Consider the following 25,277-nt stretch of genomic DNA (forward strand, 5'->3'; position numbering starts at 1 on the left):
GATGCACACGGGCGACTCCCATTGTCGTTCTTAAATTGCACACGAGTATATACCACTCCGTTTTATTTTATTGTAGTTCCAGTTCCGAGTACTGTGCATGCACTTCAAAAAGATTGGCAATATGATTCTTCAATTTTGAAACAGGGTGAAAGAAAAGGTAATGCTAAATTTTAAATATGCAAATGGGAAATAGACGGGCTCTTCTCCGAATATTATGGGCAAATATCAGAGTCCAAGAAAGAAAGCTCTTATCTATGTATCAATAAGGTTTTCTTTTTTTAATGTGCTCATGAGACGCCTACACCTAGACGCAAAAAAAAAAAAAAAAAGAGGGATGCCTTCTTTCTAGTTCATGGCTGAGCAGTCGATGTTAAAAAAGAAAAAAAATGTATGTAAATCACATATTTTAAGGTGCAATCATTTTTTTAAACTCCCAAATCTCAAGTGACCGCTGGCAGCTAAATGCAGCCTTCCCGCGATTGTCGAGTAACGCTCACTTTTGTGACAGGGTGTCTTGCAAAACACATTCTGTGAACAGAACAAGTGGACTTGCTCAGGGAGCGTCGTTTTCAAGGAGCTTGTGTGCTTTTCTTGTCTTGGTTGGGGGGGACAGCAGCACACGTGCGTGCACTCGCACGCTGCACTGGGGTGGCATTGTTGCTGCACCATAGCACCGTCAAGGTGAAGGTCGGGAGACCCCTTGCCACCCTCGTTCAAAGGCCCTTGTGATGTGCAGATATCGTGCACTTGAAATGCTACTTCGATAACCTCGACGTCTTTCCGTTGAGCCTGAAGGAGCGCCAAGATAGCGAAAACTATCGTGGGAGATACTTGAGGACGGATTGTAGTAACAGCTAGAAGTAGATGTCATTGTCACCCTTCCCAAGTCACTTGTCAGTCGAGTATTGCGAAGGGTGCTTCGAAGCTTGCTAGTCGCTGTTTATTTAGTCCTGGTGTAGGTCTTGCTTCCATTGGGTTGTGTGTTACGCCACTGAACTTGGCAATGGGGAAGCACGTTTACAATAGTAGGAACAATGGGGACAAGAGACACGTGCAACGCTTACACAGGCGCTGAATTGCCAATTGCCAAACTGAGATTTTTCTCACATCACCATGGAGGAAATGCAGAAAAAAAAGGAAAAAATCGCCAACAGCCCAGACAGAGAAATTTAGTCCACAGTAGCATGTGGACTAGGTTTCTAATGTGCTCTGTCTTTATGAGCTGTTTGTTTTTGTTTTTTGTGTTATAAGGGAACGGGAAGGGAGCATAACATCACGAAATTTAGCTGTAGAATTTCAGGCTGATAAAGTTTGAAATGTATAAAAAGGTAGTTTAACACCAGGTTAGGTAGGAAGGCAGCTGTTGGCACGACTTGGAGAGGACATTGTGGGGTGAGGTTACGAGTTTGATGCCTTTGTCTTGTGAAAAAAAATTCCTGTCCTCTCTGTGCCCTCTCTTCCAGCTTGTTTGCATACGGTCTGAATTTAGTCGGATCAAGCCACCTTCACTTCTGAAAGCCTTCAAAGTGACTACGCAAAAGGCCCTGTACGCACTCATCTGCATCGCCACCTTTGCTAGAGGATTTTACTTTTCGTCTCCGGTGAGTACATCAGTGGCTTCTCATAAGTGTGTGCTTGTGGTGGCCTTTTGGGCACCCACTTTCGCCGTATTTCCCATAAAATAGAGGAGGCTATAAAAGATAGCCGGTTTGGGGTTAAGGAAACACTATATGCAGCTGGAAGAAACTTGGGTCTCTGATTATGGAGATGACATAACAGCACAGATCCACTGCATTGTTGGTGTAACTAATATATTAACGGGAAAAAGGGGGGGGGGGGGGGGCAAAAGTCCTAAAGTTGGGGGGAAAAATGAGGCCAATTCTTTCGCACATGCTGCCATAAGAGCTCAATTTGCATGAACTCGTTCTGGTTTGCTGCACTGCACAGAGGGAGCACTAAGCACCTTTTTTCCAACATTCCAGCTGTTTCCTAACTGAGAACCGCTACCATAGAGCTTAACAGAGGCTTGTTCAGGGGCTAGTTGGTATAGTCTATAATTCAGTAATAACGTGCACTGCATATTTGGACGAGGGACAGGGAGCGTGAAAAAGACAAAACCAAACAATGGTGTGCAATCGTTTGGTTTTTTCTTTTTCACTGTCCCCGTCCCACGTCCAAATACGCAGCGCACGTTATTACTGAATACCCAGAGCCTGTGGCACCGTCCGACTAGGGAGGGGTTTTCTGCGGAGTGATGCGGAATGGCAGCACGTTGTTATGTAATGAATTGCAAGCTCTCAAACTGAGCCTGCTGTGTTGCTGGTCAGGTGTGAGGAGTGGGTTGGCCGCCGTATGCCTCGCGTCTCTGAGAGTGGTGTTTGCAGGCATAATTTATTGTGTTTTTGCTGCTTCAATGCCGACTGTCTTCTTTTTCCCTCCCCCAGGAAAATGCATCCTTAGAGTGGGCATCCAGTTTGATGAGCGCCTATTACCCGCTGCTCCTCACGGGTTCCTCCCTGATTGTGTGCTTTTGGGCCGAGGTGAGCAGCTTCTTGATTCGCTCTGCTCGCCTGTCTGAAATGTGTCGCAGCATGCCTGTTCTCTGGCCCCTGCTAAACTATTGTGTGCCTGCATTTATCCTGGTTAGCTTGATATCTTGAACACGGGGAAGAATGTGAACGAGGCCGCATGTTGTGCAGCGCATATTTTGCCGCCACTGCTTATTCTAGAAAAATCTTGGATCTGGAGCGATTGCATTTAAGTGCACTAATAATATGCCGTGAGCTTGTTTTTTTACACAGCCTCAAATTTTATCTGCCGCTGCAGTCTCTGTGACGCCACGCTAGTTTTTGCGGCTGAGGCAGGCCAGACTTACCGGCCGCGCTCGTGTGCAGGTGTTTCACCTTCGTGACCTGCGGCACGACAAGCCCCGGTTCCTGAGCAAGTCTTTCCTGGGTTTCCTTGCCTTCAACATCATCACGTACTCCCTCCTCCTGGCAGAGCTGGTGCTCACACAGTTTGCTGGCTATGGGGAGTCCGAACGGGTGAGTTGAGTGTGGCTGCCAGAGGCTATTCACCCACGTGACGGTACAGACAGGGATTGGGTGGGGAGAGCCACAGGTGTCGAACGTGGCGCGCTTCAGATTTGACACGTGGGACCCCAGTTCAGTGCACCAGACTGAATTAGGCCATGGAGCGTCATCCACTCCTTGTGCCTTGAAGCAGTGCCGAAAGCACATAATAGTTCGATGCCGAGCATTTTCAAATGTTGCAAATTGGGTGAGTGACCCCGTGCCTTTCTGCTTCACCTGACGCTGGCAGTACCTGAGCAGAGAGCTTGTGTGCCAGCTGTGATTAAAAATGGACAAAGAGGGAAGGGCACTTCGCTGTGATATCGCCGCCACTGGTAGCTTTTGCTTGGAAATGCGTTTTTGCGAGACATTTCTCTCGTGCTGTTTGGGTTACCAGTTTTCAAGCGATGGAAAGCCAACTAGACCAGCAGCAGGTATTGTCAAACCTATATCCTACCCAGGTAGTTTTAATCCTCGATGCATCGTCCATGCCATTGGCTTCTTGTATTGCCGAGTTTCTTGCCACTTCGTATTTGCTCTCCAAGCAGTGTACAATAAATTGCACTACATAAGCCACTGTGCCAATCACAGAAAGAACAATAGAAAAATGCCAGCTGGTTGTCAGTTTTTATTTCTAAACAGTGATCCAGCAGAAATGCAGAAAAGTTGCATCCTTTCAAGTGTGTCTATGCCGTTTGATAGTTTTGTCGGTCCAGGCCCTCTCCTGGAGGTTTGAACTGCTAGTGCTGACTGATGGGAATGTGACACTGGGTGGTACATACCTCCTAGAGTATGTGCCTCCAAACTTGTCTGTTTAGCCGTGCACTTGATGAAAGCGAGGAAGCCTGTGGCCCCTTTTAGTCAGCGTGGAGGGGTCACTGGGCAAACAGTGCTTCTTAATTTTTATCAACTTTTATGACCTTTAAATCAATTTGTATACATGAAAAGCTTTGTGTTAGAGAGGAAGCGGCTGTGCTTGGCCCCCTCTTCCAAATTCTTGTGCAGGCCTATTTTAATTAGTAGTGGTCAGATGAAAATGCTCAAGAAAGCTAAAAGGATAGTGTACAAAGACTAGCTTCATATAAAATAATAAAGGCTTGTGTAGGGGCTATTTGTACAGTTTTGCACCTTATTTGGACAAGTGAAGGAACAAACCGTGTGTTGGTCACTTGTCCCTGTCACGTGCCTAAATATGCACCGCATGCTAAGTTTAAATGCATAGCTTTGATTAACTTATGCGGTGTTAAATGACATCCGAGCTAAATTTCAACTTCTGCAGGCTGACCAGTGTTCTTTGTGTTTGCCTTTTCTTTCTTTTCATGACGTTTGTCATTTATGCAGTTCAGGCTTCCACTAATGTGAAAAGTTGTGATTTCAAAAATGTTGCACTGTGGTGCTGCTAACTATTAGCTCAAGCGTGTGGGAGAAAAAGTAGTGATGGTGCATGCGAGAAAAGTGCTGACACATTCATGGTGGTTTGCCTTGATTGCAGAGCCTTTTCCTGGGTGTGTTCAACGGCTCCTTTGCGGTCCTCATGGTCATTGTGGTGGTCTTCTTCCTGATTTACGGAGTGGAAGTTTACTTCAAGGTTGGTCTTGCAGTGCACGGGCTTGCTTTTGTGCACAGGGGAATGTTGCTGAATAAGGGTGAAAGGGAAGCCTGCTTGTAATAGCAGGCCCGAATGGGTGAATGCCTGAAACGGGGAGCCCTCTTCCAAGTGGGCTGTTAGCCAGCAGTGCCTAGCGATGAGCACTGAAAAGTGCCTGGAAATGCAGCCAAAGTGGAGAGGAGTACCGCACTCGAAGTCCATGCCCTTCTTGGTTCTCCAACTGTGCAGCCCAGTCAGCACGGAGACCTTTCCACACACGAGCCGCACCTTTATGGTGGCTTGTGTTTAGGTGTGGCACGTGTTTAGGTGTAGTCCTTAAAGGTGGGGCACAAGCCGCACCTTTATGGGCTAACACAAGCCGCACCTTTATGTTGTGGCTCGTGTTAGTCCATAAGCATCTAAATTATGGGATTGGCATTCTGTGGGCGCTAAAATGCTATTAACCGACCTTCTTACGGAATTACATTGAAAACAACTGTTGTGGTTTCCTTAATGAACTTTCACTTTTAATTAAGGCTGATGTACCTGGTACAGTTCAGTGCCTAGAATCGAAGCATACTTTGAGGGTAGCATTTCATGTTCTTGTGCTAATGGTAGCGTACTGTTGCGCCATTATCAGAATCCACAATCATTAACCGGGCTTTTATATGTTTCGAGTCTCGCAAATGTCTTTACTTATCGAGCTCAGTGTTCGAAGTCCAAGCACTTTTTAAGGATTTAATGGACTTGCTTTCTGATTTTAGCAAATTGGCTCATTTGATTTGGAGAACACGCATTGCAGTGATTACAAAAAAATTCTGTTCTAGCTGACATCATAATGGAAAAATGCAATTCCAGTGTTTTGTTACGAAATTTTCTCTTGCATTTGTCTTTATTTGAAGGACTATACACCACTGCTTGCTTAATCAAATATGACAGCAGTCTTCTAGCATGCCTGTCATGTCACGGTTTTAAATTCAACTGTTGGCCGTCTGTGGCATAACAGTTGGCAGTGCTCTTGGCATATTCTCCCCCCGCCCCTCCCCCCCTTTTTTCATTGTTGAGTTGGGTGCATAAATCTTCAGTTTATTCAACTTTAGCCAGGGAAGTGAGTGGAATTGCTCATAAAGAAATACTGCAAGTGATGCATGTGGAGTGAGCCACTTAGTGTGGAATGTTACGAATTTAAGGTGTGTACGTGATGAAACACATTTGTAAGTTTGGAATTTTCTGGAAGGGGGTGCATTAGGCCGCTCACTGGCAAAAATAAGATAAAAAAGATACTGTGCGGGATAAAGGCCCAACCGCATGCACGCGTAAAATCAATGTACTCACATGATGACGTGCGCCTGCGGCAACATACGCCACTGCCTGTACACCGACCAGGAACGCCGGAGAGGGTGAGTAAGCGCGCACAAGCCTAGCGTCTTCTTTCTCCATGCCCAGCGTACTCCAATGCGCCGAAAAAGTGTGGCTAGACTACCCCGGACTCAGCTATGTGGCTATCCGTTCAACAACATTCGAATTGAAATAAAACAGATAATACTGATTCTCCCATAATTACATATATTTAATACAGAAACAACTAAAACAGTAATGAAAACATTGAAAAACATTAAAAATTCGCAGGCTTACTTGGCAAGCACAAAGCCCTCTGCTGCATTTGGTGTTTCCTCCCTTGCTCCCATAGTTGCTCGTTGCTTCGCGTATTTTCTCCCATTGTCTGCTCTCCGTATTTTACAAATTACTTAGTTTTGTCACATAATTAATAGTTAGCTTATTTATCAATTAGCTTTACTTGCTATGCGACCTGACCGCCAGATAACATCACCGCCAGAGGTCGACGTGAATGCCAAGCGCCCGAAAGTTTTTGTCAATGTCTGGCTGGCTCTGACTAGGCGTAACAAACGCATAGCAATGTGTTCAGCGTGCACGGTTTTTATGCGCTCTTACACCAGGCAACGTTGTTGCGAGAGTACGTCGATTTTACGCGTGCATGTGGTTGGGCCTTAACACTGACAGATTTTTCTTAAGAGATGCTTAGCAAAATGTAGTGCACGGGACTGAGGCACTTTATCTGAGCCCATAAATGCAGTAGCTCATGCAAACTTTTTGTTGTTCTTGTGGTCTTCCACTCGGAGACTGTTGTAATATCTTCTGAATTGTACAAGGCTGCATTCTACGACTTGTACTAATACAAGTTTAGCTGCATTTTTCTGGAGATTTTTTAAAAGCTGCAAATGTACTGCTCCCTGCTGCATGCAATGAGTGCAAATACTGGGGGGGCACTGGGCAGTGGCTAAAGGGACGCAAGCACTTGGATAGCGAGCGGGAGTAATGAGAGAAGGTTGTTTTCTTTTTCTTTCTTTTCGCTTCTGTTTGTTGTTTATTGTGGGTATTTGGAAGTAGACCATGGGAGATGGGATCCCGTGGGTTGGTGTCGGTCATGGGGAGTATTGTCGGTGGCAAACGGTCCTGTCCTCCTCTCCCTCCTGATTGGTGCAGGTGCGTGGTGCCTTTGTGGCAGGGCCCCCGACGTCGCCCAACATGTCTCAGGTGCACCAGTCGCGGCTGGGCCTGGTGGCCTTTGCCACCCTGCTGCTCACCATGGTTCTGTTCATCTTCTCCGACGTCATGGGCGCCTTCTGGAAGGACAAGTGAGCGCCCCTTTGTGCTCTGGCAGGCCCCAAGCTCAGCTTCGCTGGCTCCTTCCCCCTTACCTGCTGAGGGAACAACGCTGGTGACAGCTTGAGGGGATTGTCAGCACAGTTTGGTGTACGTCGGGTGCAAAGAGGCCTCATTACACCCTGCATAGCTCTGTTGAAGATCCAGCGGGTTTGGCCCGCAGGACAGGGAAGAACGACCTGGGTGTGACTGAGCATCTTTTGAACTGCGAAGTTGCTTTAAAATGGGGCTGCTTATTTGAGTTGCGGCGTGTTCGCATACCAAGTAAGATCAGACGTGGGCCAGTAGGATAAACTACGCCAAACATTGCACAAGTGGTCGCCCAAGGTGTCACCCTCAACTCATGGGCAAGTTGGGGGTTGAAGTGTATATGGTGGAATCTAAGGATATGAAAGGGGGAGGGGGCTGGTTACAGTGGTGTAAACTGGATGGCATTGGGAAAAACTGTTTAAGCAGGAACCTATAAATTCATGACATCTTAATGTTTTATTTTGGGGGTTTGCCACCATAACTAGTTCTCCTGCTTGGCATCTGGCCTTGTCACTGCACTGCATTTAAAAATTCATGGTGTGGAAAATTGGTGCAGTCCAAAGCTGCCTTAAGTTCTATTTTAAGATGCCAGTTTCAGCGAAAATATGTTGCTCGTTCTTAACTTTCGGCATGCTGCTGTGTGTTTTGCAAGAACTTGAGGATGGGAAATCCTATATTTTTCTTATTGGCAATTTGTCAGAATTGATGCTGTAAAATTTGCTCAAATAGTACATAACATCGAATTCACTCCAAGGTGAACCTACCTGAGTGCTTTGCATTAATTACCCAGAGTTGAACATAAGGGGGCCATGAAAACAATATACAGCTGTGTTCAATTAGACGGAACTAGCCTGTGGTAACACGCTCATCTGCATTCCTGCCACAAAACACGTTTTTTAACAAAAAAAGTGCTAGAAATATTGCAAAACTTTGAAGTTTAGCTCTAAAGTGATTATGAACAGGGGAGACGTAATATAGGCCAGAACTAAAAACATAGTTATCAGCATGTTGTACTCGTGATACCATTCGTGTGATATGGTCAAAGGGAACTAGAGACATCACTACAATCGCCCAGTCATGTTTCTTGGTGGTGGATTAGGTTGCAGCTGTCAATCACACAAACAAGATTCCGTGATGTGATATAGCAATTGCTGGAAAGTGGATGGGGAGTTGCCACTGCTTCGCCTGTTTGCTTTAGTATCTCGATTAATCATTTGTTTGAAGTTTGGCATCGTTGTTATTGGGACAAAGCAGTCCTTTTAGAACCAAAAGGTGTTTTGTCTTCATGGCCCCTTTTACAAAGGTATTTGTACTATTGACTTAGATTAAACGCTTTTTGCCCTCGAGTGCGAGTTGCCCCTGGGGTAAGAGGGAGGGGGAAGGCAACCCGGCCATGGAACAGCCGTCCTCTGTTTCGCCCCATGGGTGCTTGTTATCTGTGCGAGTTTTGTGATTGCTGACGGCGCAAAGATTATCCGCACCACACCACAGGGCCTTGCAGGGCTGCCTTTGTGCCAGTCGGCTCTCGCAAATAACAAGCCTGCCCGCGCTGCATGGAAGCGAAAGGAAAGGGAAGGAGCAGCTAAAATAATAGTAATCAAGACTGGCAGCTATTTGTGCAGTTTGGGTAAGAGAAAGGTGCGTGCTGGAAGTGGGCAAACGTCAAATTTGTCCAATACGACTTCACTTGCAAGTAAGGGAGAAGCTACTTTTCGTCATCCAAGTTGCAGGCTTAGGGATGAAGGCAGCCACCCTGTGTTATGCTCACACGTGATTACTGCCGTGAGCAGGGGGGGGGGGGGGCAAAGAGCCAATCATTTTGCTGGCAAATGCTCTTGAATGGTGGTATCTTGTGTAGGTCTAATTCGTTAACTCAGCTATGTCCACTTTTGTAACCAGTGAAAATGGTGCTGAACTTGCTGCTAGAATGTACATCGCGTGGTTGCTTAGCCACTAGCGCAGTGTTTACGTCTGTTTGATGGTGTCGTAGTTATGAGTGTAATTGTATTTGGCTTTGGCAGTGGCGTGCTACCTCTCCTTTCTTTTAGCATAAGTGCAGCACTCAGAACAGCTAAGAAAAAAAACCGGGCCATCTCCACTAATGTGAAATCTGAGGAGGAGCGAAGTTCGCAGTGTATAAGTCTCTCCCTTGCCACATGGTGCACGCTGATTGGGCGCCGGTGAAGGCGGGCTTGTCGCTTGCGCTCAGCTAGTGTCACTTGATCCTGCCTAGCCTTCAAAGATAATCTGCAAACATAATCTTTACCAGAAACACATGGGGGGAGTCCTATTGTTCACAGGTGCCTTATCATCCATAATGCAGTTTAGATGCTGAGCACTTGGTGTCTTAGGCCTTGGTTCCTTGGCGTTTTTCCCCACGAAGATAAAACTGTTGGGGGATAGAAGTATACAGCTTTGCTGTAAAGGTCTTGTGTCTTCGAAGCACAAAGCGTTCTAGCGCAAGGTGTTGGATAACAAGTGTCCCGGTGTGTTTTTCTAGTACGCATTTTTGCCCGTGGAGATGAAACATTCTTGTGCGAGGAATTGGAAAACGAGTGTTTCGGTGTGTTTATATAGTCTGCGTTACGTTCTAGCGCGAGGCTATTGGAAAACAAGTGTCCCGGTGTTTCAGTACCGTAACTACATAAAATGACAGGAGACGCCGACAGCCTGAGCCCCTAAGGTGCTTTTCATTTCATTTCATTTCATTACCTTAAAGGTCCCCGGAGGGACATTACATAAGGGGTGGGGTTACAAAAAAACGTACAAAAAAGCCATGAATTAGTTTGAAAAATGGCTTGTGACGCTATGCATAAATGTTGATGGACAGGTGATTGCTGCAATATGGTGGGGGAGGTCATTCCAGTCTTTTGCTGCACGAAGAAAAAATGAGGCAGCAAAAGTAACGGTGCGGGAACGTTGACGAGTAACCCCTAAAAGGAAGCCAGATCGAGTTGGAAGTAACACTCCTCTTGCCCCCCACCTTCTTGGAACAGTGAAGGAGCTGACTTCTTGGGTCGGGACCAGGGGGTGTGAGAGGCTTTCTTGCCCCTTTCCATCATTTATTTTACAATGAAGCTCGCTACATTATGCAGGAATGGCAGTTCCATAGCTCGACATTTACAAGTATCATTTCTGCTTTAAGACTACATTTCTGATGTCCAGGTTCATTTTCAAAACGGTTGCCATTTGGAATTTTGAGCCTGTTACACGTCTTCTAAAAATATTCTCGTGAAAACATTGCATGCGTGAGGCGAGCTGTCTTGAACACAGTCCCCTGTGGTTAAACTGTAGACACTGAATCCGCCCAGTGTACATTGGTTCAGTTAGAGATTTTGGTCAAGCGAGTAAGCAACAAGGGCCAACTGAGGGCTGGCCTCTTGTGCGCTTAGTTCTCACCCTGATTTTTATCGAGGTAGTGCTGGAGTCTGCTGTGGCACACATGTCACCCATGCTGTCACATGTCACCCATGCACACATGTCACAATATACTGTGGCACACATGTCACCCAGGAGATTGGGGAGTGTGAAAGCAGAGCCGTATAAAAAGCTAGAAATCAAAGCTGCTTCAGGTAAGGTTCAACTGGAACACCAAAGGTCGTAATGTGTGGAGTGCAAGCTGACCTCTCTGCACTTTTTGCACATTGTGACTAAAAAGTAATTCTTTCAACTAGTATTCGTTGGCAGCAACTGATTTATCACAATTGCATGTGTCAAGCCAACAGCACAGATTCTTTGAATTTAGGTTGATTGCAAAGCTTCTAAAACTTGACCCGTGTAGCACCAATAAGTGTAGGTATTAGTATAGGGGGTCGAACGTTGCTTGGGTAAACGAAGTAGAAAAAAAAAATGAAATCAGTGCTTAAAAATTTTGTCTGTAAATTTACATGAGGTGTAAAAATTTGATTGTGGCTTTCAGTTGCAACGAGGTATAAAAATACTTATAGATATTTTGAGGGATGGAAAAAGAGTTGGATATAATCCTCTACAAGGGTTGATCAGAAATACTCTGAGGTGTTCTATTTAAATGCACGGGAGTCAAAAGTACAGGTTTAGCTTGTGTGTGTGGGGGGGGGGGGGGAACTCGCCACATAGGCTCCCTTATGTAGTGAGCAGCTTTTGCAGCAAGTACAGTGCAAGCGGACCTCATTGCACTGTGCTTCTGACAGCTTGCACTAAAGCCCATTTTCAGGAGTACTATTGGATTTGCCGATTTCATTTTATTAGAATTTTTGAACAACTTGAAGGGGGGGCAGCAGCATCTTCTACAAAGAAGGTTATGAAATGTTCATAAACGGAAGTTTGCGTAAGATGTGTTTAAATTTGGGGGCTGCATTTAATGTGATGTGTACTGTATAGACCATTCTTACTACACAGGAAAAAGTTGTTTAAATAAATGTACTGTATCATAGCACGCAAGGTACTGTAACATGTGATGTCTTGTTTATTGTTGACATGTCCACTGCAGTGCAAAGCACTACACAGTCTTTGAGCTTTGAGGTCGGTGTGTCCTCCTTTTCTAGAAATTTTCTGCTGCCTCTAGAAATTTCGGAAAATGTGACGCAAACATGGATTTCTTGCATGCCTTTCTTGTTAATGAGCATTAGGGTTAATTAAATGTTTAATTTATTAAAAATTAATGGTGTTCATGAGGAAGCAGTGAGAATGATCGTGGTCTGTTCTTGCAGGAGCAGCAAGAAAATGCCATTCCCAGAAAGTCCTTTGAGCAGGTTTTTTCTTCTTTGCTTTTGTTCTCTGAAGGTGAAAACTAGGCAGCATAGAAAGTTCAGGGGTATGTTTATAAAAAAACACAGGTGCAAGTTCTCATTCCAAGCTCTTTGCTGCAACCAGTTGTCCACTGTGTTGTCGAATCAGGGTTGCTCGTATTGCAGCCTTTGTCAACAATGAATGGGAAAAAATGGGAAACTGGACTTTGCTCATCATGAGAGACAGGGGCATTTTGTCCTGCTCTAAGCAAGAGTAAGTTGGGATCATGTTTGTGAGGGACACTGGCACCTGGCGCACTCTTGGGTTCATGAGAGAAATCCTCTTGCCAATCTGCATAGTAGTGCACACGTAGACATCAGAGTCTTTGACAAGTGACTGTGTAATGTCTGTAGCAGGTAGGTGCAGTCTGGTGGGCACTTTTACAATGTTTACTGCTTGAGGAAGCCATGTTTACTTTCCTACTGGTTGCCTAGAGGGTGTAGATCAGGCATAAACACCATGGTAGTACAGTCAAACCCCGCTACAACGAACGCCGCTTCAACGAAATTTCCGCTTCAACGAAATATTTCCAATTCCCCGTCAGCTAGCCATAGAAGTCAATGCAACAAAGTCCTCGCCACAACGAGCCATTTGTCTGGCTTGCTTTCGCTTCAACGAAATTTTAGATGATTTGGGCTGGGTTCGAACAATTATTTTACAATAAAATATGCATACCGCCAGCTATCTGTAACTTTTTATACATTCAGGACGCTTAGTTTCACCGAAAACATGCGCGTTGCGACCACACCGCCACCCAAAACAAAACAAAAAATAACTCGTAGGCGCACGCCATTGCTTGATGGTGATAACGATGTGGCTGGCCGTCTTTACACGAGGCGCAGGCCCGCTTCGCCAAGGCGGAGCCCAGAGCTACAGCCGATCCGTATCCAGTTGAAATTGCATGAATGTGCTCCGCTGCTGGCGCGGTGCCGTCATGTATGCGTTGTGAGCAGCTGTCCTTGCCGTTTTCCTTCTACCATTCTTCATAGCCAAGAGCAAAAATCATGTTTGCGTGTTTGGTCTTGAAGCCTAGTCATCCTATCTTAGTCTCTTAGTCGCGGGCGCGCGGTCATGTTAAATGCAAGCGCGCGCGTCTTGCCTGCCAAGGTCAGTAGCTGCGGTGCCCTGTCGGAGGATAAGATAATGGAACTGCTCCTGCCACAAGCGAGAGGGGGGCTTCCGACGGCCTAGCAGTTATCTGCAAGTAATCAGCTCGGTGGGCACGCCTTGTTGTACAGGTATACGTTTTGCGCCTGCATATGTTCACCCCCCTCCGTAACGCGTTCTTTGGGTGGTGAAAAAACAGATAACCATTGGTATGTTTGTTATCCAAATAAACATGAGTTCTTGCGCGTCACCCCTTTTTCTAAACATTGTATTATGCTGCCAATGTTGCGGAAACGTACGGGGCTATTTTTCTGGCCTTTCCGTGGTGTGTTGGAGCAGATTTCGCCTCAACGAATTTTCGCTTCAACGAAATTTTTCGCACGTCCCGTCAATTTCGTTGTAGCGGGATTCGACTGTACATGTATGCCGGGAAACATACTGAACCCATACGTGTATGTCTGTCGCAGAAACAGATATAACAGCATGGAGAGGCTACCGCTGGTGTATATGTATAAATGTAAAAGAAATAAAAGAAAAGCATGCAGGCACTTCTGCTGATCTGGGCACTTAGTGAACACCATAAAACAGGTTGCACATCTTGGGTTTGCAAGATTTGAAGTGCATGGGTGAAAGTGTGTGTTATTACACTAGCCTTACCTCATGGCTGCCTGCCTGCTGGCAAGAGGGTAGCGCAAGTGGTTTTTCAAGGAAGAAATGGTGCACAGTTATTATGCGTCTGATCCCAAGTGTTGTGAAGCAGTAAGGACTGAGCACAGTGACTATGCGAGCCACACGTCTTGCACCAGGCAAGAAGGCCTTCTATCCCAAGTCGAGGTAATCGGGAACTTTGCCGAACGCGGCATCAGTCGGTCCCTAAGCAGTGAATATTGAGCTGGTGAGTGGCCTCTAATGGGGAGCATTTGTTCACACCACCATGCAGGGTGGCGGTACTGGGCCGCAACTGCCATGACGTCATGTTCCGGGTCATTGAGATGGGCCTGGCGCTGTGGTTCCCTTGCGTGCTCTGGAACTGTGTCCAGTGAGTACAGATGTTGCCATTCTTTTGCTTTCACTCTTCTTGAGTGGCAGTGCATGATTTAGCTCCTATGGTGGAGCAATTTTGCGCAAAGGGCGAGGTCACTGTCACCTGAAATGCAGCCGTAAGGCCTCAAAGAAAAGCTGTACAGGTGGTTTAGCGTTTCTTTGTTGCCATATGCCATTTCTGGTAGTTGTCGGCTTTTCTCTACTGTGGTGCTTTGTGGGAAGCCTAACTGGCAGGTAAAACTGCTGATCCGAACATTCACTTTTTTATGATAGGGAAAAAAAAAAGAAATAGGGAACTTCTAAGCATTATGAAGCTTGAAAGTCTCCAAGTGCACATTGCTATTAAACATTTTTTATTCGACCTTTCTGTACTGCATCCTCGCTTACTACCATTGTGACCTTGTGTGGAAATGCAGTGAAAGCAGACCTCATTGTGCTGTGATCTTTGTGAGTGCAAAACATTTGGTGCTGTATGTGCTGTAGCAAGCCGTAGCATCTTGTGTTGTAGCATGCCCGTAACCCAGTGCTTGTTGTGCCCCCCCCCCATTCCCTAGGCCTCAGCAGCTGTGGATTCTGAACCCAAAGAAACTCCTGGTGCGCCGGGAGCCCGAGAAGGTGACTCCAACAGGCACTGAATCCGAGGCCCTCTTTTCCGTGCCCAAGGAGCTGGCCAAGAGTGGGGGTGAGTGGGGCGGGCCTTGTTCCCAAAGAGGGCACTGCATCAGTGGGCAGATCGAGCTGTCCTTTCTGTATAAACAGTCCAGTAAGAGCACTGGCATTTTTTTTTTTTTTTTTTTTTCCCATTGCTGTCATTTATGTGAACTGGGACCAGCATATGTACGTAGGGCAGGCTGTCAGTCAGGCTGTGTGCCGTTTGGCAACAGCCAATGTGGAACTCGTATTTGTGACGTGGAACTGAAGCTCAACATCAGGCTGCTACATCTCATGTTGCACACAAATTTTTAGTGCATTTTGCTCTTGGACAGCCCAAACAAAATTCCTCCCCTCTATTGCCACCCGGTTCTGATGATCACCAGGCCGAGGGCAGGACGGAAGGGCAGGAAGGAGGCTTTTTAAGAAGGCCTGGCTTATCCGTAAGAATATCGTGCCTGCCAAGTTTCCAAGTTGTATAAATGTTACCTCAAATTAGCCGAAAAATTTGCTTACTTCTTCTGTTTTTTTTTTTTGGACAGCCTTTTCCCAGTTTCTGAAAGGAACAGCAGGTTCCTCATCTTTCTACCAGGGTGGCATTTTCGGGGCTGGTTATGCGAGTTAATGTGTGTCTGTGCATTTCAATAATAGACGAAGTTTGAACTAATTCAAATGGCCGACGCATGTACGAGTGTGGTTTGCCAAAGTTTAATGTATGAGTAGTTGACAGCATGCAGTAAAGTGAAGTGTGAAATTAAAGGTTGTAATCAGCGATATGTCGCTGCTTGTGCTCGGGAATTAAAAACGCGAGACCTGGAACATCGTAATAGATTGCCGACAACCGAAACCACAGTTTCTGTCGCATCCTTTCCATTTGATTCTTAAAGCCTTTTCTGGCAGAACAAAACCAAGAGTGCATCAATTGCTGTATGAGGTATGTACATTCTGCATGGATTTCGAGAGTGTGAGTATAAGTGGTGCCCAGTGTGGGGGGAGGCTTTTTGCTGTGGTAGCTTTTGTTTTGATGATTTGCCAAGGGCATTTGCTTGTCTCGAGGCTGAATTCCCGGGAGGGGGGGGGTTTGCAGCGGGCATGTGTTTATTTCTGGCTGGACCAGTGGTAGCCTTTCACACCTGTTGCTTCCCGAGAACATAGTTTGGGACTTGACCTGTTGCTTCCCGTGTAGTCTTGGGGTCTTGTCCGGGGCTGTGTTGTAAATGCATTGTGCTTCGTTGCTGTGCAGACAGCCTGGGCTGCCTGGAGAAGGTGCCTGAATGCTTCATCTGCTATGACACTGACCGGACCGATGCGGGGCCTCTGATCCGCCCCTGCAACTGCAGGGGGGACGTCTCGGTGGTCCATCATGACTGCCTGCGGACCTGGCTCATCGAGGTCTGTTGTCCCTGGCACTGGCTGTGCCGTTTTTGTGGACGAACGATGCACCTGCATGCCCGTGCGTCCCCGTGTGAAAAAACACAAGTGCCGGTCGCCAAGTGCCACTGAAGCTGCGCTTTGGGGCACCTCTTGTGCAGTGTTGTCAGTGGGCAAAAGGCAGCGGCCATGGGTTTGCATTTACTGCTTGCCTCCCATGGACAGTGATTGGTGCCAGTTAGTTTGAATGGGATTGAGAGCTTGACACTCGGTTCGATTGCTTTCTTACATGTAAGTGCCGTGTGCAGAGACGTAATTTATCTCTTTCTGGCCATGCTAGAGTCCAAGTGTGTTTAAAATTTACTCCTCGTGAAATTTGTTCCCAGCATTGCGCACGGTTCAGAGTAGTCCTAGCTTGAAACTCTCGGCACCGCACTGTTTTTGGCTAGCTTTGCCCTAGATCACGTAGAAGTTCAGAAAAACATAGGCACATACAGTCATGAGTGGTCTCGTCGGTTTGTCACTTTGACTGCCCATAACTGCCCGCAACGTTTCTTTCTTTCTTTTTTTTTTTTTTTCTTTTTCTTTTTTTCCTGCGTGTAGATTTATGTTGTGGGAATATTATTGGGCACTCTAACGGGAAAATCGAAGAACCCAATGTTCCTTGTCAGTTGCCCATGAAAGCTTGCACTGTGGTTCAAGGCAAGGCAGGGCGACTCAAGGGCAAAAAATTCCCCGCATTTACCCGAGGGGAAGAATGTGAAAGTGCGAATGCAGGAGTTGAATTTGCGCGGTTCGGTAATGTTCGCGAAAGAGAGATCACACACACACACACACAACTACAAAGAAAGAAAGATGCATTTATTCACAGACACCTATTTGTGTTGTCGTTGTACTTGATTGCTAGAGCGTATCTCAGCTTTGAAATTTCGTGTCAGTACTCCTTTAAGCGGGTGCATTAGCCCTTCTCACGCCCGATTCCTGGCCAATCCCCCACGTGGGTATGTGCCATGCACAGACACCTATTTGTGTTGTCGTTGTACTTCATTGCTAGAGCGGATCTCAGCTTTGAAATTTCGTGTTAGTACTCCTTTAAGCGGGTGCATTAGCCCTTCTCACGCCCGATTCCTAGCCAATCCCCCACGTGGGTATGTGCCATGTCAGCGGCCAGGCAGCGCGCGCCCATCTCCCCCCGTTGCCAAGGAAGACGAGGAGATTCCTGGCCAATCCCCCACGTGGGTATGTGCCATGTCAGCGGCCAGGCAGCGCGCGCTCATCTCCCCCCGTTGCCAAGGAAGACGAGGAGCGCACGCACCCGCAGCTGTTGCTATGCGGACGGCGGCGGACGCTTCAGGCTCGCTTAAGAAGTGCATTCGCACTTAAAAGCTATGGAGTCTAATTGGCCGCTCTTTCTTGCGTAGACAGGAGTTAGACATGTGGCTCCACTGCAAGGAATTGTAGGTTTATCCTTGAGGGGTGCTTTTTGGTTCTGCCCTAATGTGAAATACTGTTCTTTTTCTCCTGTCATTGCTCTTCACAGTCTGCTGGAAATTCGGATAGCAATCGCTGCAAGGTCTGCAATGAAGAGGTGGGTAAAACTGCCTGATTTTGTTTCCCAATTTGCTTATTCTGGTTGGCTTGCAGTGGCTAGTAACACAAGTTGGTTTGAGAGGTTGAGAGATTTAGTGACTGGTGTACAATTAAAGCCTTGTAAGGGGTCCAAAAAGATGTGCTGCGCCTTGCAAGGCTGTTGGCCATTTGACCATCTTGCCAACAAAAAAATCAACTTTGGTGGAATTTCAGGCAGCTTGCTAGGTCCTTTTGTGTGTGTAAGGCTTTTATTTTTGTTTGCTTTGTTCTGGGTTCAAGAAGCTCACCGTTCGTAACTTAGTGTTTTGTTGTTGGGTGATGAGGGCAGCCTGAAAGACACACAGTGCTTGATGTAAAATTGAAATAGTGTATTGAAAAGAAATAGTGTATTGAAAATACCTTTTTTTTTTAATAAATCAAAACTTATGCCAAAGCGGGGATGCTGAGGCCCACAAGACTTTCTGTAAAAGGTGTTTTTCATTCTGCAACAAAAACTAGTGGCTTTTGTTAGATTTGTTGCTCGCTCTCCAAGGCGTCGCTCCTGTGGGGAAGTTGCAAGAATGAGGAAGTTGCAATTTTTTCCTCGTCTTTGTGTAGTGTACCACTGAGTCACTGTGGCAAGTCACAGCCCCAGGGGAGAATGAATGCGAGTTGATCTGTCTAGGCAGGCTGCAGCCAAGATGTGGAGTTGCAAGAGAGTTTGTTCTCAACAGAGGAAAAATTCCAGAAAGACGAGGTTTCCGTTGCAGCAGGATATGGAGAATAGTGTATGGCCTTTGAAGAAGTCGAGCACCGTTCATAACAAGGTAGCCACCTCAGCCTCACCCTGCCCGAGTGCCTGCGAGGGAGTAGAGCAGGTTCACCCAGAGTGATGTGTAATACCTTGTGGCTAAGTGTCCCCTGCCCCTTGGTGCGTTCCAGTACGAGCTGGAGCGTGGGGACGTGTGGCTGCCGAGCGGCCTGTCCACTGCCCACTGGCTGCAGACGGTGGCTGTGCTGGTCATCATGGGCAGCGCCGTCTCCGGGGCTTGCCTGGTGGTCAAGGTGTTCGACAACGTCGGCATCCGTACCCTGGCCGTGGGCCTCGCCCTGCTGGCTGAATATGTCTGCCTCAGGTCAGTGGTGGACTAACCAGGGCAGCCCTGGCTGCCGATTTTTCAGGAATGTTGTTCAACCAATCGGGAAATGGTTTGCCCACACTGCAAGAAAGGGTGCAATGTGTGTGTGGAAGGCCCAAACGTGTGGCCAATCCTGTTCATGGAAAAGATCAGATGTTAGTGGCACTTGCGTGCCGAAGGTGTTCGAGTGCACCTCGCCTTCCACATGGACATGTCAAAAGCTTGGTTAGTGAGCTCTCATGGGCCCCGTGTATTTGTGACCACTCGTCTGATTGGACAACTGATTCCTCTCAGTGGGTGGTGATTAATGTTGCAATTTTCTTATTTTCAAGGTGGGAAAAGCATTTGTTTAACTGTCAGTGTGGTATAATATCTATCACGGCACATTATTTTATCATTGTAAGCTAACCTGTTCTTTTCCTTTAAGTACTGACATTGAAAGTAGGTGGTATTAAGGGGGGACGCGGCCTTTGAAAACCGAAAAATCGCGAAATAAGTGATTTTTGGAAAACCATGTATTTGGGTTGTATATGTCATAAACTAGCTTCTCTGAAATTATCAGCTCCTAATTCATCGTAAAAATGTCAAAAAACGAATATATAACCAACCGCGGCATCTCCCGAGGAGCGAGCAAACGCGAAACGGACCCAAATTTCGCGCGAACGCAGCCGCCATGCCGCTTGCCATAGAGCCGCCATTTTTATCTTGTTTTGTTTGTGGATTCTTGCGCTTTTTTTCCCCGCCATTACTGCTGGCGGCCGAGGCGTGATACGCTTGTGATTGGGGGACTTGCCGCGCTTTCGAGTTTCCCGCGTCCCGTGTGTGAAGCTACAATTGGACCGTGCGCCCACTGCCCGGGCAAGCGAGCTGACGCTCAAACGTTATTGGCTGCTGTGCGTGATGACGCACGTTTCTCCCCGGCGGCCGGAGGCCTGCGCCGCTTGCATCCACCAGATACCCTGCGCCATCGTCTGCTTTTCGCTGTTCCTTTGTTGTTCTGCCTCACTGTTTACCACCTTTTCGTTCGCTTGTCCGCTCATTCTACTTTGTTTTTTGCCGTGCTTACGATCGCTGACGTACTTCAATAGTTCGGAGTAGCCTGCCAGATCGTGTACGTGATCGGACACGATGCGCGGAGTGAAGTTCAGGACGCTACACGCGTTCGGTGCGCAGAAGCGTTCCATGAAGCTCGTTCGCATGGCCAAGAAGAATGTGGCGCAGAGCATCGCTAACGATAGTGTCCGCGCTTCCAACGACGATCTCCTGCCCTGTCTGTGCAAGACTTCGATGCTGCGAGTGTGTCCGGCGTCTCGAACGCATCGACCTCTGCGACCGCGGCCTCCGTCTCCGGTCTCGCATCAACCTCGACAAGTGGGAACGTGTCGCGTACAGTTCACTTGGAGACACATTTCCTGACACGCGAGGAGGTCGAGGCAGCGAACAAGCGAACAGACAACATGCTGCTGTTCAAAACGAACTTGGTGCTATGCCGGCGACCCAGAGGAAGTTCCAAGCCACGGAGCCCTACCCTGTGCCTGCCATCGTTACAGGTGAAGGTGGGAAGTTTCGCTTAGCGCAAATGCAAATAGTCCTGTGGTCCCTGATGCCCATGGAGCGGCATGTTTCATTGATTGCTGTCGAGACAGCACTGCATGAAGCTATGCTGAGGTACAATGCGGGCTGCTACAGGGCTACTCGAGAAATATCCGTGTCTGGGGGGCTCGTCACACCAGGCCATCTAGCCTTCCAGCGAGCTGCTGAAAAAGACGCCCTGCGCATGAACAAGGCCAACAAACGAAAGCAGGAGAAGATGGAAAAGCAACATAGGAGGAAGACAGTGCACCAAGACCCCTCTAGCTATGCTGCGGGGTCCTTTTAGAAGTGAAAATGAGTACACAAACTTTGAAGGCCGTTTTCTCAAAATGAACTTTTTCCCTTTTGTGACTGCTTATCCCAGTGATATCTCAAGAAGTGCTTGTCAGATTTGCATCCCGTTTGTTTTTATTCTGTTCCTTAATAAATTTTTGAGGGCAAGACAAGCCCGTTTTCTGAAAATTTTTGTCTCTTGATTTTGTAAAAAATCAAAACAAAATCATGTTTGCATGTTTGATCAGCAACACTAATTTTAGTGCTGTGCTAAAATTTTTCCGGTGAAAAATTTAGAAAAAGGGCTCTGTCTTGCCCTGAGGTACATATTCAGAAATAACCATAATGAATTTCATAGTCGCAGCACGCTTGGCTAATTCTCCAGGACTGGGATAAGAAGCCCATACAAACCACCGTGGTATTTCCTCATAACTTGAGAACTAACCTCCGTAGCTCGATGAAACTTTGCACTTTTTCTAATGTTGATGCTATAACAATACCCTGAAAATTTCATTCAGATACTTCCAGAAACAAAAAACTTAGCCTTCAAGGGTAGCCCCCCCCCCCTTAAGCCTGTGATTAAGTCATTCATTGAAGCTGCGTCCTCCTCCTCCTCTTGGACTCCTCTTGTGATGGTTAGAAGGGTACCAGACGAGCATTTGTAGGGTGAAGCAGCTAAGATGCTTCTTTTGGGAAGGGCCTCGAGGGTGAGAAAAATGTGCCACAGGTAGTGTGCATGGAGTGGAGGTCATGTCTACATTAAACATCTACAGTAGCGCAGCCGACAGCATGGCGAATCTTTTATATTTGTCTTGAAATATTGCCCTTCATGTGGGCCCATACTGTGATTTCATTGTTTGTGACTATTAATGCATTGTAAGAAGCAGTTTATTTTGCCATGGAACAAGTGGGGAATCTGGCGGTGCTATGTTTATTCATTGTGACATCTGCTGTATCCTTGAACGGATGGGCCTGTAGATGTGGGACAGCGACAGGGCAGTGGGGCTGGCTAACACCTCGTTCTCGTGGGCAGTTTGTCTGTGCCTGTCAGCTGATGATCATTGTCCGGGTGAGTGACAGCTGATGCAGGGTACACGGTAACACCACCCATGGCTGCGCGCAGTGTGTGCCGGTTTGACAGCATGGGTTGGTGAACCAGAATACCGAGCACGCGGCGTCTCTTGCAGGCTGCTGGGCATCAGTGTGCTGGAGGCCTACCAGCGGGCGAAGTATTCAGCTGTGCGCATCCTGGGGAAGCGGCTTACGGGACCCGGAAATGAGCGCGTCGTGGTGGCCACGAGCACCCGCCTGGTGGTGCCCCGCACGGGGGGACACCTGCCGGCAGACCACCGGGCCATGCTCACCACTGCCCTCGTGGCACCCCAGCCGCCGGCAGCAGACTCCTCGGAGCTCACCATCTGAACGCTCTCCCCCCAACCCTCGCCCGAGAGCTGCCCTTAGGAGGACGTCTCACTGCTGCTTTGGATAAAATTTCAACCCTCCTTCCTTCCTTTCCGGCGTCCCTCCCTGCACACACCTTAGCCACCAGTAGACCCGTGTTCATGCGGGTGGTTTCCTTCCCCCGTCCCGTGGAAGGTTGCCCAAGTATTTGCAGTGCTGTTCAGTATGAGCTTCTCTCTGCACACACCTCTTTCAATGCTCATTCTGCACAACCTGGCTATTGTGCGACACAGCTGGGCAGGTGTTCGTAGAACACAACCTGGTGGGACGTAGCAGGGGCAGTGCCTGTACTGTCTACTTTTTGGTTGTATAAATAGGAGGTTTGCAGTCCTGTCTGATCTTTTTCGTGTTGCTGTGCTTCAAACTTTTTGGATGCAGTTAGGTTAAAAGGTTGGAAAAAAAAAGCTTGTCGTTTCTGTTATTTATGTCTTTTCAAACCAGTGTGTTTCTTTGTTTAGTCCAGCCTCGGCATTCTCAGGTGGACTACCCCAGCCAAAGACTGTTCGGTGAATAGAAGAGACGAGAAAATTAGTCGTTTCTGATTGAGCAGGTTCCCTGCTTTTAGCCAATATGCACAAAGAAAGCCTCTGCAAGCAGCCTCTTCTCTTTAAAGCAGTCGTAAAAAGGAGTGGCTCCAAAGACAAAGAGAAGAGTGCACATTTGACAGAACTGAGAACCCTTTTTTTATTTTTTCTTCTTTCGTTTTTCCCCCGTGATTTTGTAATGGTAAATTGTCTGTAGCCTCACAAATGTACTATACTGTCTAGCACAATTTGAAATTATTTTCAATTGTTGTGAGCATGTGTGTTTTCGTCAGTTCTGCCAAGTGTTAGTGCTGCTTTTTTTTTTTCTTTTTTTTTTTATGACCATTTCGCTCTTTGTTGGCACTCGCGAATGTCAAACGCACTTACTGTGTTCCTCCCCTTTTGTGTTCAGACTTGTGCCGGGGGTCAGGTCTTTGTCAGTTAGGAGTTGCCTTTGCATTGCGCCGTTGAGGTGTCCAGTTTTGAAAATCTGTGTGCCCATCTAAATTTTTTGTAAAGAGCAAATTTATTCTGTCAAGTGTTCTTTCCGGTGTCTAAGTAGAAAGTTTAGGGCAGATGCTATCAAAGAAAGAAAAAAAAAAAGGCAAGGTGACCACTGCTTTACTTTTGGCTGCTGCTGCTGCTACTTGTGTCGTACCCTTAGAGCTTGTGTGATGACAGGAGTTCTAGTTTCACCAAAGTTGAAAAGAAACTGCCAGGCGAAGCAGAGTGCGCTTTCGTCCAATGAGGTTGCTTCGTGCAGCACACTTCATTTTGCTCCCACGTAGGTTTTGGTCTCCTATTTGTGTCTGGTGTGGTTCAGAAGAGTGTGGACAGCACGTGGCACGCTGATGGGGCCTCTGCAAGAGCGCATCCCTCGCATGTGCAAATGCTGCCGCAGACCCGATCGGGAACTCTTGCAGCGCTTTCTGGGTGATATCCACGCCATGGTAGCAGGCATCACGCTGCCACTAATGTTGGGCCACAGAGGTATTTGGTGATTTGCGGCGTTTATAAACCGCGCTAATCTAATTTGTGCAGAATGAATCGCATTGCTATAAAGCTTAAAAAGTGTGGCACATTTGGATGTCAGCAATACAATGCATATTTCAGCAGTTGTTGATTCTGTGGCAGCGCTGCAGACACCGTTTTCGTCCAGTGTCACAAATAGAATGCTTGGCATTCTGCACACATGTACAGCTGCGCTTGCATGCCAAACTGCGACTCCAAAGCCTTGGTTGTTGAATTTTTTTTCATCTTCTTTTTCTTCAAAAGACCGGTGACAACAATGCTTTCTGGGGTTTTTGTTTTCCCCTCCCATTCTAGTTGTGTCTAAAACCATTCCAGTAATATATATATATAACTGTGAACGCTTTTCAGCGTGCCCTTTGAAGACTACGTTGGTACATGTAATGTAGAAGTACATTTCCTGTAGATTGATGTACATATGCTGCGCGCACAAGTTTGTTCTGCTCGACGCTCTGTGTCTGTGAAAAAAGCCATCCATCCGAAAACCGTAGGGGGTCCATTTTGCCGTGCACTGCTTAGAAATGTATAGCATGCAAATTGCAGTAAGGCTTTGGCCACTGGTACCTGTAACCATGCGAGAACTGTAGCGAGGCTCGATAAGCTGGCATACCAGATATTCTTGCGCACAGGGAAGTAAATAGTGTTTGTGGTGTTCCGCAATGTTATGTGAATCTTTACCCTTTGCTACTGGCGCAGCCAAGCTGAAGTGCGCGTTGTTGGTCGTGTCGATATGGCGCAAAACTGCTGCAAGTTTTGGTGTCTGTCAAAAGACTTGTGCCAATACTACAGCCACGGCATCAAAGAGGCGGTTCCCGAGCTTCACACACATTTGTGCACTTTGTTTGTTCTAGGGAAAAGGTGCGTCCTGGTCACAGAATCTCCCCGCATAGTGCAGCTGCAGTAGGGCTACTGCTACATGTGATTTTTTTTTCTTGCCAATTACCGCTGAAAGTTAACTGTTCGGTGGTTTGTGGTAACTAACGTGTACATAAATTTGTGTCGCTTTAAGTTATCTGTAATAGCTACTCTGGTATGGCAGTCCGGTGTGATTTGAAGTGTTTTCTCTCGCATGTATTGGTAGTTATTAAAGTTTTTTTTTTAATTTATCTGCTTGGGTCAAGGTATATTTGTCGCTTGCCTCCATTTGCATTTGTTTGTAAGGAGGTGGCAGCAACACAGGGAATGATGGAGGCAACACGGACGTGAAAATTGGTTGGGCCACTTGGAACAGTGGGGTCACTGCGCAGCAACTCCTCCACGGAACTTGAGGTTTTCTTCCCTTTGGTGGGCAGTGATAGCAACAGCTGCATCTAAACAAACAGCCCGCCCATTGTTATGCTGGTTTTAGGCTGTTTGCTTTAAGCTTCTGCACTTT

General features: G+C 47.0%; 1 protein-coding gene across 2 annotated transcripts in view; it reads left to right on the top strand.

Annotated features, from left to right (window-relative positions):
- LOC144142800 (uncharacterized) overlaps nt 1-25,008 on the top strand; it is a 36,768-nt gene extending 11,760 nt beyond the window's left edge. For both annotated transcript variants that reach the window (XM_077674558.1, XM_077674567.1), the window contains exons 4-14: nt 1,464-1,601; nt 2,445-2,540; nt 2,895-3,044; nt 4,564-4,659; nt 7,165-7,316; nt 14,189-14,287; nt 14,847-14,974; nt 16,187-16,335; nt 17,855-17,902; nt 18,826-19,019; nt 22,076-25,008. In XM_077674558.1, coding sequence (XP_077530684.1) covers nt 1,464-1,601; nt 2,445-2,540; nt 2,895-3,044; nt 4,564-4,659; nt 7,165-7,316; nt 14,189-14,287; nt 14,847-14,974; nt 16,187-16,335; nt 17,855-17,902; nt 18,826-19,019; nt 22,076-22,310 — 1,485 coding nt within the window. In that variant the 3' untranslated portion in view covers nt 22,311-25,008. The remainder of the gene's footprint in view (nt 1-1,463; nt 1,602-2,444; nt 2,541-2,894; nt 3,045-4,563; nt 4,660-7,164; nt 7,317-14,188; nt 14,288-14,846; nt 14,975-16,186; nt 16,336-17,854; nt 17,903-18,825; nt 19,020-22,075) is intronic.
- Nucleotides 25,009-25,277: the final 269 nt, after the last annotated feature.

The sequence above is a fragment of the Haemaphysalis longicornis genome, unplaced genomic scaffold (genome assembly GCF_048455015.1).
Source record: "Haemaphysalis longicornis isolate Haplotype H1 unplaced genomic scaffold, Haemaphysalis longicornis Haplotype H1 scaffold_1, whole genome shotgun sequence".
NCBI lineage: Eukaryota > Metazoa > Arthropoda > Arachnida > Ixodida > Ixodidae > Haemaphysalis > Haemaphysalis longicornis.